A 15,467-nucleotide genomic window follows, 5' to 3' on the forward strand; every position below is an offset into this window, starting at 1 on the left:
ATAAGGGTGAGGGGTAGTGGGGAGAAAGACTGGAGTAACAAGATAACGCAGCTCAGACAGAAGGCTTTAACAAATCTCCCCTGTATCAGCTCAGCTTCTTTAATCTGAGCAACTTCAGTCTGTCTGAGACCAAAGCTTCAGACAAAACAACTCTCCATCCCCAAAAAACAAGCAGTCACGCATCAAAGAGTTAAAAAAAACAACACAGAAACTCTGAGCAAAACTGTTATTTTTCTTAAGTTAACTTCTTGTTTTGACTTGGAGAATTGGAGACTGACACCCCCACTCTAGAGTCCTGGGCTCTATTATGCTAATTTACATGAGATTGTAGCTTTTTCTTTTCTTTTTTTTAAGATAGTGTATGTAAATATCTGGTTTTAAATGTTTTCCATCTTATGTTTCATACCAGAGGTGGTTTGTAAATAATTACTACTTTTTTTAACACCATACTTTTTTATTTTTAATTCAGTTATTTTATTATAAACTATCACTACTCTTACTTGAGTGAAACCTCTGGATAATCTACCCAATATGAGTAACTTCACTGAATGAAGAACAAACTCATTAATCAAAAATGTGTGAAGCAGACCTACAGAACTGATTTCAAGTTTTATATTAAGAAATTATGGAAAATATTTATTTGGAAAAGAGTTTTTGCTGCTTAAAATTTGTTATGTTATAATTCTGTTCTTTACTTGTATTAATATTAAACTTTAAAACACCATAATTTTCACAGAACTTTATATTTTCTGTCTGACTGATATCATTGCAAAATTTTGAATCGGATGCTCTGAATAGTTACTTAAGTAGATGTTCTACCAAATACTGTTTACTTTTACTTGAGTACTTTTTACTTTTATCTGAGTAAAAATAAGTTGAAGTAGTGCTACTCTTACTTCAATACAATTTTTGTGGACTCAACCCTTCTTTCTTTGTTCGATTTTAGCCGCATCCAACCAAACCAGTCAGTACCAGGTTATCAAAATCCACGTTTTCTTTTGTGACAGTAGGGCAAATTAGTTGATCTGTAATAAATAATAAAGGGTTCTTATAAAGATTTGAGCAATGACATTTGGAGATTATTTGAGTTTCCTCACAACCAGCTCGATGTGTTTTATGGAAAGATAAAAATCCAAGTTACATTGTATTTATATTTATGCTCCCACAGAACAGAAAGTCAAGGTATCAATAAATGTGCCACAAGTAATTTGACTAAAAACCAATATTTTGTTAACACACTTAATAAATTCACTCAAATCAAAGGGTAAATTTTTATAAATTTTCCAGTTATTTTACTGCAATAAAAGATTAATTTAAGGCTTTTTACCAAAGGTGCTAATAAACGTGTGCAACACCTTTACAAACACACTAAGGTTAAATATTTTGAGGAATAGATGTACGTTAAAACTTAATCATCCCTTAAAAATGTTGTAAAAATTAAATATTTAAAAATGCCCATCAGCTGAACCTGTACACATATTTAAAAAGTTAATCGAAAATTAGCTTCCTTGCTGATTGCAGTGGCTGCTTGATTTTTTGTTGCTTTTTGCACATTTTTGTACTATTCTCTGTTTATTATGTGTAGTTATGGATAAAGAAATGGGTAGATTTAGCATGACAGTCATTATTTTATCAGATGAGAGCTTCTTCCCTTCTCACTGCAGCTACTTTTACATACATTAAGGAAATTATTTATCATGGCGAAAAGTGCTGATGGCTCTCATCTGGTGATGAGAAACGTGTAAGGTAATGAAATCGGAAGCTAAAAGCAAATATCTTCTTTATATCCAGCTGAGAATAAATGTTAAAAACGGAAGAAAAAGCTTTCTGGTCGATGCACAAATTGAATTCTATCCTGGCTTCTATTATCCTTTCACAGGTAGATAATTGCACAATCCGTTAGTCAGACTACAGCTGCAAAAGATGGATGATACACACAGCATGAACCGTTTAAATTAGGCAGTTACTCTATAAAAAGCTTTAGAGATAAGAGAAAAAGCCGGCTCTATCTTCATACTGCACTATGTAACATCAAAGATTATACATTAAGCATGCTGCAGAAAGGAAATGGACTGCTAAACTTCCTCAAATTCAGTCAGAAAGAGAGAAAAGCAATTAAAAATAAAGGTTTTTCCAGGACCTGCTCCAGCTTCCAGAGGAACTTGACGGGCCGTGCGGCCGAGACATCGGGCCAGTAGAAGAGGGAGAGGCGGCAGCCGTGGACGGAGAGCGAATAATGGGAGTAGGAGTCATCTGTAGAGCAGAGGAGGAGGAAGACAATTGTTGGATCTATTGCTTGGAGAATAAAGAAGAGAACTGACTTGATTTAGAGCTGAATCATGAGAATTTCTATGCAGAAGAAAAGGTGGTTGAGTGTGGGTTGTTTATGTAAATCGAACATGAGTGACACTTTCTGTAGCTGTGGCTAAATGTAGTAGCTTTCCCGGTTAAACCTTCAAAACCACAGCAAATCCCAGAGATTAAACGAACCGTTCTTTACGGTGCTGCACACAATAGTCTCCTCCTCTTTGCGATTTCCTCTGGACTGAGTGGCTGAAGGCTGGATGTTGGCGCCGCCCCGACGCATCCACAGCTGCAGGGTGAAGTGGTCGCCCGACAGAGCGGACACAACTGAGTCAGGAACCACCGCCACATGATTCGACCCGTTGAAGGAGAAGACCAGAGAAGAATCGGAAGAAGGAAGAGTGGGGAGAGCCGAGGTCCAGTTGGCTGCTGGAGATGGAGGTGGGAGAAGATCGACTTCACCCCTGACAGCACCTAATCAAAAAAAAAACATAGAAACAACTCAATAGAGTTCAATTTTTATCTCTTTTTCCATACTTTTTCTTCATTATTTAAAGGTGACCTATTATGCTTCCTTGATCAGGTTAGGATATTCATTTATTTATTTTTTTCCAAAAATCATCCTTGGATAACAAGATATGAATTTGGTCAATTCTACCTATTTCATTCCTGTCAGAATGAATCTCTTGTCACTTTAAATCCAAATAAGCTGCTGCTGGCCACGCCCCCAACTCAACGTTCACACTCATATGTGACAATGGCTGCAACAAAATCTGCAATTATACAACTATATGTCTTTGAAAAGCTGAAGCAGAGTCTTTTCCAGCAGCCGTTGCAGTAAAACCAGCTGACTAAAAGTTCCGGTGGGGTTGCTAGGTGACGGGTAGAGTTCCGGTGGGGTTGCTAGGTGACGGGTAGAGTTCCGGTGGGGTTACTGGGTGACGGGTAGAGTTCCGGTGGGGTTGCTAGGTAACGTGCCAGGCCTCCTCTGAGTTTGCTAGGTGCCGTTACATTCTAGAGATTTTTGAAATGGCTCTTTTTTTAAAAAAAACAAAAAAACATTAACTTATTGCCAAAAAACATCTGTATGTTTTTAAGCACTTTGGCTGTTTTTAGAGACCCAAATGGAAGTACAAAAACATTCAAAATGTGAAATAGATCAATATTTACTTCCAGTTGAATATGATTTTTAGGTCTAAAGTCAAAACTTACCACACAGTCGCCGAACAGAACGGTCAGAGTAGCTGTCTCTGTCACAGCCCTTCCCAATATGGCCGGTTTGAAGTTCTACGGTGGCCTGGATGTTCCACACCGTTTCTTCGCAGGTCTCCAGATGCAGGCTGGGGAACAGGGGGATGCTGCCTGACCCAGGTGTGTACTCCACACGTTTTGTCCATCCTTTAAAGAAAGAAAAAACTGAATAAGAACTTTACATTTTAACACACAACTCCGATATTAAACTGAATGGGAGATCAATCAAATGACATAAGCCTGCAATGTCTAAAAAGAGACAGCAAATGTAAAAACTGCAGTAACATAAAAATAACAGAATGACAAGATATCAAAGATTTAAAAAATATTAGCTCATTTTAAAAATCAGGACAGCTTTGCTGAATCTTTTGCATTGCGAAGAATTTCATCAGCTCTTCTTTTAACAACAATCTGGTGGTGTTTTGCAAAATAAACAAGATATTTCCCCTCATCCTTCATTTCAAACACATACTGACAGATGCTGCAAGAGGTTCATTGCTCTCTTTGGTCTTTGCAAGTTTACAAGAAAACTGTATTCATTTATAACTTTCTCTCCGTTTGTTCTTATACAAAGTACGTCTGACCTCCAGTTTAGAGTGGATCATCAATTGAGTATAAATCAGCTTTACACTCTCTGTTCTTTCATTCTAAAAAAGGCACTCAGTGATTCTGAGTTTAAATCTGTCTCTTTCTGGATCAAAGCTTTTCAAAAAGAAACTGCAACCATTACCTTTCAGTATTCTCTTTTTTAATAGAAAGCATCCCAGGTACAGGTTTTGCCAGTGTTTTTCAGCTAGATTCACCCTTCAACAGAGGTGCCATTGGATTTCCATAGAAAGTACTCCCGGTTCAGTGATTTAGTGTTAAATATCTCTTTCTGGGCCAAACTATTGAAGTTTGGCCCAGAAACATCCTAAGAGTTAATGCCATTAACTCTTAGGATGTTTTCACTCCTGACAACATTTGTTGCATTTTCAGCTGTTGTGGTTTACTTTCACACTGCTCTGTGTCAAATGATCCAAACTAGTTGAAAAACCTGTTCACCTCCTCGCCTGTGGGGGTGCAGCACCAAGAACCACTTAAGGACACGACACAAAAACCTCTGAAGAAGAGATCAACTTCCTTCTTCACAAAATGTAAACAAAAATTAAATGCAGTCAGATTTTAGAGGCTGTGGGATTTTTGAGGCATTTCCTCTGCTAGCTCTAGACTCTTGTCTTAGTTTTGGTTGTATTTACCCAGAATGCCCCAGCGTTATAGTTTGCTTCCTGCTTTTGGAGCGCTCTCTGGTCTGCTTGAATACACATCCACATTCGAACCACGACACAGTTCTCTTTAATTGAATCAAGACCTGGATTTTTAGGCGGACCAGAATTCAATATTTTGCTCTACGTCAAAATCCAACTGTTTATTCACACCTCCCTAAATGAACCAGACTCTCTAGCAAAAGACCAGAGTGTGAATATAGTGGACTAAACATGGTTCTTAGTTTTCCACTTTTACCTCAGTTTTTCAGTGTTTAGGATTTTCTATCCTCTCTCCCTGTCTCTCTAATTGGCCAATCACACTCACCCTGGTTCTTCTGCACGTTTCTCCCTGTTTAAATTATTTCTCTGCGCTGCTGCCTCATGCTCACAGGATGACTGATTCCTATAATGATATTGAATCAAAGCAACTGACTGGGCTTCCGTAGATACCTGGTGGACAAAGTGCTCCACTCTAGTACTTGAGTAAAATATTGATACTCAAGGTCAAATCTTACTCAACTACAGATACAAGCTGCATAAAATCCACTAAAAATGACAGCAATTTTCTTTTTCTAATTGTCATTTAAAATTTTATTTCAACTGAATTTGATCCAAATTGGATTCTACATGACTGGAGGTCATTTATAACAGATAACATTTGCAGTGACTTGGCATGAGACTGATAAATTCAAATGAGTTAAATTAAATTTAAATACCTTCCTATAATATTACTAAGCCTTAAAACGGTCTATTTGCAACGCAGCTCATGATCTAATGATGCAACCATGATTAAGCTGAATAGCTGCCCACACAATTTCTAACTCAGAGTGGAAATTTCATCCAAAAATGACTGAATGAAACAACCAAATCACACGTCTGACGCCTCCGCAGAGTTACTCCAGAATAAAAACTGAGTCAGAAAAAAAAGAGCCGCCTGCGACGTTGATTACCGATCCAGCCGGGTTTGCAGGACGGCTTGACTGTGACGACAACCTGGGCATCAGCCTGAGCGCGATTCTTCCCACAGTCGAAGGCGGTCACCCAGAAGGTGTGAACACGCTGCCGCTTCGAATCCAGAGGCTCCGTGTTCTTAATGTTACCTAGGAGACGCAATGACAAAGAAAGAGAGGACATGACATAATGAGACAAACAGAAATAGAAATGGAGGGCTAGTCGCCAACAACAAGCTTTTTCAACTGAGTGAAAAACCTCCTGAAGCTCCACATGTGCACTGAGTCAAAACAGGGTTTTCAGCGCCGCTTTCAGGGCGAAAAACAGGAAGATAAATAACAGCGAGCAGGATGAAAACAAACGGGTTTTTCCTGCTTTTATAGATAAGGCTGAACAGAGTGAGTATCTGTGAAGGGCTGACAGCATTCTGCATGCTGCCTGACAAACAGCAGGTAGGGAAAAGAAGATGCTTTGACATGAAGAGATGAGAAACAAAGAGAAACAGAAGAGAATTGAAAAAATAAAAAGCTTGCAGCACAATGGGAACAATAGATCTCTGTGCTGGTGTCTGAAAACAGAAAGAAGCTACTCATCCTTTGCAGGATGCAGAACTTTTCCAGATCTGGACATTTCCTGCAGCATCATTCTATAACAGGGTCTCCTCAGCTGCTGGGTCACATTACTGAACTGGAACGATTGAGCCCCCAGAGTGCAACACTGGACTGTAAATACAGAGAATCTAACGAGGCAGAAACAAAATGGGAGGCTATATTAAACCAATAACTCTCCATTACAGCTGGAGCTGAGAGTTTGCGGATGCAGAAATCAAAGTCCGCCCCCACAAAGTCTATTTCAACACTGTTTGTTTATACCTGAGGTTTTAAGTCTCTGCAATTTTCCTAAATTTGCCACTCCACAAATATCAATATCTCAGCAGTGCCTGCTGTTCGATCTTTATGCTTTCTTTGTTTTCAGAGGAAGGCGCTCTGGTCAAATGATCTGACGTGTGGTGGAAAATAGTAAAATGTGGTGCTGGAAGCATCATGCATTGCGATGCTTTTCTTCTGCGGGGACACAGAGACGGGTCAGAGTCGATGGGAAGATGGATGGAAGGAAAGTGAAATACTGAAAGAAAACTTGGAGCAAATTGACTCCAAAAATACAGATTTCATTCTGTTTCAGAATGGCCCAGTCAAAGTTCAGACTTGCATCCAATTTTTTAAATCTGTGCAAGACTTAAAACGTAATGTTCACCGACACTCAAACAATCTGAGGGAAACTGAAAAGTTTATCAAAGAATTGTGAAAAGGTGGAAAAGAAAGAAAGAAAGAAAAGAAAAGAAAAGAAAAGAAAAGAAAAGAAAAGAAACACAACAAAATACTTGAATCTGCAGCAGTTCATTCAAATTGATTAAATATGAACATTTTACTATTTTTGGTTAAGAATGTCAAAAAATGTTTTAGGTTCTCCACAACTTGAGACTATTTCCACTAATTTCCACAAAAAGTGGAAACTAGGGCTAAAACTGACAATAATTGATGGATCTATCAATTGTTCTGATGATTAATTAGATTAAAACAAATTGGCATATTCTGCAGATTTTCCATTTAACCATTTCAGCCTTTCTAAACAATATCAGAAATACATTAAAACATGCAAATAAACAAATAATTCAAAAGATTTTTTAAATAAGAAAGTGCAACAACGTAGCAGATCTTTAGTGTTGCTTGATAATTTGGGGAAAAGGATACATCTACAACAAAAAAATGTAAAAACATCAACATGTAAAAGGTTCAGACCTTTCTGCTTGAATAAACAACAATGCAGTGCAGGACTTTTTGCTTGAATTGACTGATTAATAATTGAATAGGAAAAGGTGAGCAATAGCAGATTTATTTACAGAATGTGAACAGGATGAAGCTTAAACTTTGTCACATAAAGACTTTTGTATGGAACTGATTTACATGCAAAATACTTTTTTTTATCTTAAATTCAAAATGTTTAGATTTTTGTACAGTTTTGGCTTAATTACTGCCCTAAGTATATTATTTCTGTAGCAAATAGAGTTTTATGACCCTGAATAATCCGGTTAATAATTAACTGGTTACTAAATTAGTTTACGATTATTTCCATAAACGATTAATCAATTAATTGTTTCAGCTCTAGTGAAAGCCATGCATCACTTTCCTTCCACTTCCAAATGGTAAACATGGTGATCGTGGCTGAAGGCTGATCAAATGTGTGATCAGTTCTGCTCTGTTAGTACAGCATGCAGGACGTGAACCATCTCACCGTCGTTGTCGATAGCGAAGGGCACGTTGGGAGTGATGATGTCATAGAAGCAGATCTGGCTGTACTGCGGGGAGCAGTCGGCATCCAGCGCCTCGACCCGCACGATCCTGTCAAACAGACGGCCCTCCGGGACCGAAGCCTCGTAGCGACGCTCCACAAACACTGGGGAAAACTCGTTGACGTCGTTCACACGAACATGAACCGTGGCCCTGAGGGAGAGGAGGAGGGGAAGCAGAGAGAAGAGGGTTGATATCACTACAGCGGGGATGTAACACTATTCTAACAAACATCTCAGTAATTCATTAATCTATCGATAACTTTAATGTTTAATCGTATAAAAATGTCTCATTCAACTGATTTTTTATTTAAAAATTTGAGCCTTTTTTATACAATATTAGAAATACATTAAAATATGCAAATAAACAAATAGTTAAATTCATTTGTTGGAAGAAAAAAAAACATTTTACTGCATAAAACGCAATAACAGCATTCCTTTTAGTAAGTCTGGACCAGCTGAAGCTAAAACTGCCCTAAAACATATTTACAGACGAAGGTCTTTCTACATTGTAAGCATAAATAAAACTGATTATGAAGTCCCTATAAACAGAATTTCCCTTCAAAAAACATTAATCGACGGAATAACATTTTTTTAGCTCATTTTAATTTATCATGCAATTAATTGATTAATTACTTATTGTGAAGTAAGAAATACAGCCACCTGCAGGTGGAAGTTAGCTTCACTTAAACCAAATATTTTTGGCAATTTTTGTGGAAAATCTACAATAAACTCATAATTATGCATTCCCTTGAAATTAGAGATAAAAATTAGAAATCTGTAGATTTTCTGTGAATTTCCACAATCGCAGAATTGTAAAAAAAATATGGAGGGACTTACTGATGTAACTTGGCGGTAAACAGATAGAAAATGTTTTACTTTGATTGATAAGATCATATTAAAGCACACAGTTGTTATCATGCAGATCCTATTTACGCATCTCTCTGGAGTTTAGAGGGCCACCTAAAATGCCACGGTGGGCCAGATTTGGCCCCCGCGCCTTCAGTTTGACACACAGCTTGATGACTCTACTGGCTGCTGTTGTTAAAAATGGAAACATTGTGACTAACTTGTGTGATTTCTTGCTGTTGACGCCATCGGGTCCCTCTCCACAGTCGTAGGCCTGGATGGTGAAGCTGTGCTCCCGCTGGCTCTCACAGTCCAGCGGCTCTTTGGACCGGACCAGACCCTCGCCGGTGGAGCGGTCCAGAACCACAGCTTCAAACTGGACGGAACCGGAGCCCGAGGGGCCATTGTGAACCCGGAAGCCACAGATTTCACCTGGGTTGAGAATATTAATGAAAATGAATTAAACATGGCTTTATATGAACATCAAGGTTAATTAAAAAAACCTTTGATTTAAGAGAACTCAATCTTGGTTTCTTTTTTTATTATTTTGTCCTGATTATTGTAACACATTCATTTTATTTATACGAACAGCGTTCACCTGGCCTCCTTCTGACTAACGAGTGTTGATTTTCTCATGGTTTATAAAGCACTCTGTGGGTCCATTCAATCAGGCAAATTGTTTTATATTTGTGCAAAATATGTGCATGCAACATACCAATAAATAGCTTAAAAGATGGAGAAAAAAATGTCTAGAGATTAATTGTCAGTATCCATCAAACTGCAAACAAATTTATTTCCACAGTACACTATTTAATATTTTAATAGCAAAGCAGTTTATTTGCTATTTCTGTATTTACAACATGGCAGAAACCTATTGGAAAAGGCTTTAAATGACATCTCTAAAATCTGTGTTGGAATTACTGGATCTTGCTGGTTTCGACCCAGTTGATAATAGAACACCGATTAGCTAGAAAAATGGCTGGGATTGTCTGGCGATGTTCTAGATTAGTTCTGATTTTACTTGGCAGACTAGAACGACTTTGTGTCGTTTGTCAATTATGAATTGAAGCCAGCAGAGAACGGATCCGTCGAGGTTTTGTTCTCGGGCCTCTTTCTATTCAAAATCTACATGCTTCCCCTAGTTACAGAGGACCAACTGCACAAACCTGCCACCACAGAGACACAATGAACAACTTACATCCTCTGGAATCAGCTCCTCTGCAAAATAATCCTATAAGCAAACCTGCCTTTCTTTCTCTTTCTTTTCTATAATAAAAAAAAAATGTCTGTCTAGGGCTGCGACTAACAATGATTATAATTATTGTGATGATTAACTGGATAGAAAAAATCCTAATTTAACCACTGAAGCCTTTTTATACAACATTGTAAATACATTAAAAGATGCAAATAAACAAAAATAATAAGGTTTTAAATAAGAAATTGGAGCAAAGATACTTCTTCATCTAAAAAATACTTTGACTATCAACATGTGAAAGGCTCAGACCTTTCTGTTTGACTTAACATCAGCACAGTGAATGACTGATCTGTTGATTAGTTTATGGATTAACTGATTAACAACTGGATAGAAAAGTTGCTTAATATGTGATTTTCTCTTTGAATTCGAACCAGGTGGAGCTGAAACTTGGACACTTGAGAACTTCTAGGTAGAACATATTTACTATTTTTTTATTTTAAATGCAAATTGTTTGTATTTTTTGTACAGTTTTGGCTTAATTACTGCTCTAAATGTGTTGCTCTTTCATTTTTTGAGTGTTTACTCCAGTAACAACAACAATAAATCAAGCTAAATTAGTTGATTATTAGTCAATAATCAATTCATTATGATTATTTCAAATAATTGTTTCAGCTCTGTATAAACACATGCAAGTAAATACTTTTCATTTTGTCCATTTAATTTCTTCTAAGGTTGATCTGTTTATAAAGTCTGTGAGCGTTTTGAAGTCAAATTCCTTGTTTTTGAACGTAATCTTGCCATTAAAGCTGCTTCTGGTTTTATTCCTACTTTAAGAGGATCACAGTCTTTCTAAGCAGACACACGCTGGTTAATAATAATAACAAAGGCTGTCTGCTTATGTGGAGACACAACTTTAGATTTCAGTGTCGCCACATAACCTAATAACATAACAAAATGTTGGCTCTTTTAACCAAAACTAAAAACAGTAATGTTTATAAGAAGGGTAAATAATGTATGCTATCATTTTTATTCATCTGTTTAAACTTTCAGATTTAGTATCTCCTTCATTTACGTGATACCTTATAATTGTATTTATTGTTTTTAGTTCAGTGCTGTTCTGATTAAGATAAAAAAGTAACAAATATATACATGACAAATGCTTCAGTTTTAGTTATTTTACAGGAATAAGTTGAGGTGCAACTAATCACAAGAATTTTGTGCTTACCACTGAATAAAGGTAGCAAAATTATTACTATTACAGTTTTTTAATGTGGAATTATGCAAGTGAGATGACATATGATTTAGTTAATCCATGATCACAAAACAAGGAAGCCGAGCTAAAACCTCACAGACTGATGCATTTTCTGGTGTCAGAGTTTGACTGTGGGAAGAAGGTTTTTCTCTGAAACTGCTAAATTATTAAGCGATGCAGTCCTTCAAAGAACGGAGAATCCCTGTTTATCTCTGAAAAGACTTGAAGTCTCTGAGGGGTCTTTCTTTTTTAGACCCACCCATGTTACTGACAAAGAACATTTCCTCTGTTTTGTTGCTCCTCTTCCTACATGTTAAGCATATTGTTGAAGGGGGAAAAATGAAGCATTCATGTACTTTTAAACAGTTTCTTTTTTATTTTTTGATTTAAAAAAAACCCCAAAAACATTAAGCCTAATTTAAATTCAAGCCACTAAATTCTCCAATGAAGTATCATAACCACTGAACATGTTTCTATTATAGAAAAACTGAAGCAAACTAATGTGATTTTGAGGACATTGATATCTAGAAATGCCTTTATGCACCCATTTATTTCAAACGTCTTCTATCAGACACATTGAATAAAACTGCAACAGTTACTGAAAATAAAAATCCTCAGAATAGCAGCAGATCCCCATCGGTTGATGAAACTCAAAGGTTCATGCTGGAGCAGCTACTTTCCTCTTCTCTTTTGACATTGGCTCAATATATTCCAGAGTAATTCAAGTTGATCTTTCATAATTTGACTCAACGTGGTTATTTCCAGAACTCAGAGTGCAAACATGATCACCTTATTTCATCAGGCTGCAGAAAGGCACAGCGCCTGCTGATTGCTCCTGCTGCAAAGGCTTGAATTACACCATGATGGGCTAAAAATAGTGGACTCTTTGACTGAACACATTGCCTTTATTATTTAGGGAGTCTTTAGGGAAATATTGCTGGTGGCTGTGAGTGGTATTATAGCTCCAAACGAAAAAATAAATGAGCGTGTCATTTACTACTGAAAGCTGAAAGCAATCCAGTAAAAACAAACTGCATCATTAGAGCAGTCACATGACTAAAACACCATTGAGCAATTTGAATAAAAATTACATGACTTTCTTTGTCTTGGTGTTTAGCTAGTCAAGCAAATGGTCTGATGTATTATTTTATTTACAATGAACAAGTAAAATAACCTTCTTAAATTAAATCTGATTTAAAATTTCTGTTTGGTTATCCTTGTAATCAACAGATTACCAAAATTATTTCTCTGAGCCAGAAGACAGAACAAGAAAGATTCTTTTTATAATATTTTATTTTCTATTTGATTACCTTCTTCAAACTGACAAGTTTAAATATAGAATGATTGATTTGCATTTAAGTTTGCAGAAGCAGGTGAAATGTTATTTCACAACATTTGAGTTAAATGGAGGCACAACTCTGGGTGCGGTTTAAGGCTACACTTCAAACACAATGTGCGATCTCTCAGAAAAACCAAAATAAATCAGGCAAAATATCAGTAGTGGGGTCCTGAAAATGCTAAATTAATCCAATCTAATAGATTGATGTAATCTATATCCGACTATAAATACCACGGGAATGTTTAGCCATCATACGGAGACGGGTTGTGTGAAGCTGTGAACTTGTTCTGGTTTGAATGTGTTTAACAACCCAAACCAAAGGTTAGGCCACTCAGTGAAGAAGAAGCCAGATTACAGTTTGCAAATGCATCAAAAAAATGTATGTATTTATTTATTTATTTGCAGATAAATTATTTGATTTGACGAAAGTGAAGTTTAGGTCTTTGACCTTAATATCCATCCTTCCATCTGGAATAAAAAGAGGGAAGACGAAAAGCCCGAGAACATCACCTCAGCTGTTAAGTACAGGTGTGGCAGCATCATGTTGTGAGGCTTTTATGCTGCAGGAAGGATGGATGCACTTTGTAAAACAGAAGCCATGATGAGGAAATAAGACTGTGTTCAAATAAAGAGGCAGCATCTCGACATCGGGCAGAAATATGAAGCGTGGCCTCAAATGGGTCACTTAGCATAGCATCAATCTTAATACTAGCAAGTGGCCATCAGGAAGTCCCATAAAAAACCTGAGTTACAATGGTTCTGTCAGGAGGAATGGACCAGAACTTAAGCAAAGTACTGTGAGAACCTTGTGGAAGAAAACTGCGACACTAGCAGAGCTGAAATTAACATTTATTTTAGTAATTGACTATTCTGATAATTAATCGCATGAAGAAATGGCACATTCTGCAGATTTTTCATTTCCAATGTTAGAAGTGCATTAAATGATGCAGATGAATAAATAATTCAATTTCCTTTCTAAATAAGAAAGGAAACATTTTCTTGACTAAGATGGAAAAATATAGTTTTCATTTAATGCATGCTTAATCATTTGTAGCAAAGGATGAGTCTGCAGATAAAAAATACTTCCAACATCAACATGTAAAAAGGTCAGACCTTTCGGCTTAACTTAACATCAATATAGTTTAAGGCCAAACTATTGATTAGTTTTTTGATTTAAGTGATTAATTATTGGATAGCAAAAGGTGCTTAATAAGAGATTTTCTATGCCAGTTGAGGAGTTTTGGGTAGAACGTATTTATAGCTTTTATTATCTTTAATGCAAAATGTATATTTTTAGTACAGTCGGCGTAATTACTGCTCTGAATGTCATTCGTTCAAGCAAATGTCATTTTTAGAGTCTGGATACTAGTTAATCATTAATCAATTTCTAAATTAGTTGACGTTTATTTCAAGAATCGTTTCATTACAATTAATGCAATTAATTAAGTCATACAGTTTACAAGGAAATGTATATTAACGTTCCTAATTATCTAATTTCTTAAAATCATAACCGATCTAAAACGGGAAAATTTGTCAGATGTTAGATACCGATTTTTAAAAAAGCTATGAGTCTTTTTTTCTACAGTGTACGTATAAAAATCAGCTGCATTTTGATGGATGCAGGCGGTGTTACCAGCGTAGTGAAGCGGAGCGTCTTTGTCCAGGGCGAAGAGAGGGGGATTGAGCAGCACGGTGTTGTCGTTCTCCATGACAATCCCCTGGTACTCTGTCTCGATCCATGGCTTGTGCTTATTGGCTGAGAGAGAAGACCGAACAGGCTTTGGGTTAAATGGAGCAATTACAAGGAACCAATGCATCTATTTTTAACAGTCAATTATGGGGGAGAGACATGGTGAGAGTGTGCATGAGTGGAAAAAAAAAAAACCCACACAGAAAGTAACGTGAGACCATTGAGAGTCAGATAACGTTCACGGTTGACGTTTTTCCTCCATTTTTATTTCAAGCACCCTCCAGCTCCACAGTCCTGATTCGTTTCCATCAAACAGACACAGACAGAAATATTCGGCTCTGAATCAAACGCCCAAGGTTCTCTCTGAATCCAACCTTTAATTGCTAAATAATTATTAATCCTTGTGCCGACTGTTCGGTGCTGACTGATCAAAGGCCAAGTTAATGAGCCACAAGGATGACAATTTTACACTCCAGCAACGATCAAAAACAAAAGGCGGCGCTCCCTCCCTTCGCTGGTCCCCGATCTCCCAACTCAGAGGCTGCAGAGTTTGAAATCAGACACAAGCACAAGATGTATTTCTTTATTGTCGCCGCAGTGAATTTTCGAGAAAATGAAACTGGAACTAATTTTTCAGTCTCAGAGCCACCGAGAGCAAAATAAAAATAAATAAAAAAAATACTTCTGGCTGTGAATCTGATCAAACTTCTTTAACGTCACACACAGAGCTCAGGATCATTTGTATTCTCTTTGCCTTAAAGCACAAAAGCCTGCTGCTGAATTTAAATATGTATTTTTATATCGCTGCTGAAAAACAGCTTGAAAAAAGTATTTCTTTATCCAACCTCTCCTTTACCAGGCACTGTAAATACATTTTATATTCATTTCATATTCATGTACTTTAAATACTGTTTGCTTTGTCTTCACCATTTATATACCACTGCAGCTTTGACCTGCAGCTCCTTTTCTTTTGCACATATGGATAACTTAAGAGATAAACAGATTAAAGCTGCAGTATTTTTCCATTTTACATTAGTTTAAA

General features: G+C 36.9%; 1 protein-coding gene across 2 annotated transcripts in view; it reads right to left on the reverse strand.

The window, feature by feature from the left end:
- Positions 1–15,467, reverse strand: part of clstn3 (calsyntenin 3) — a 44,857-nt gene that overhangs the window by 25,199 nt on the left and 4,191 nt on the right. For both annotated transcript variants that reach the window (XM_044116853.1, XM_044116854.1), the window contains 7 exons: positions 14,369–14,491; positions 9,171–9,381; positions 8,046–8,254; positions 5,753–5,902; positions 3,517–3,702; positions 2,491–2,778; positions 2,141–2,253 (listed from right to left, as the gene is read on the reverse strand). In XM_044116853.1, the coding sequence (XP_043972788.1) occupies positions 2,141–2,253; positions 2,491–2,778; positions 3,517–3,702; positions 5,753–5,902; positions 8,046–8,254; positions 9,171–9,381; positions 14,369–14,491 (1,280 nt within the window). The remainder of the gene's footprint in view (positions 1–2,140; positions 2,254–2,490; positions 2,779–3,516; positions 3,703–5,752; positions 5,903–8,045; positions 8,255–9,170; positions 9,382–14,368; positions 14,492–15,467) is intronic.

The sequence above is a fragment of the Gambusia affinis genome, linkage group LG05 (genome assembly GCF_019740435.1).
Source record: "Gambusia affinis linkage group LG05, SWU_Gaff_1.0, whole genome shotgun sequence".
Lineage (NCBI taxonomy): Eukaryota > Metazoa > Chordata > Actinopteri > Cyprinodontiformes > Poeciliidae > Gambusia > Gambusia affinis.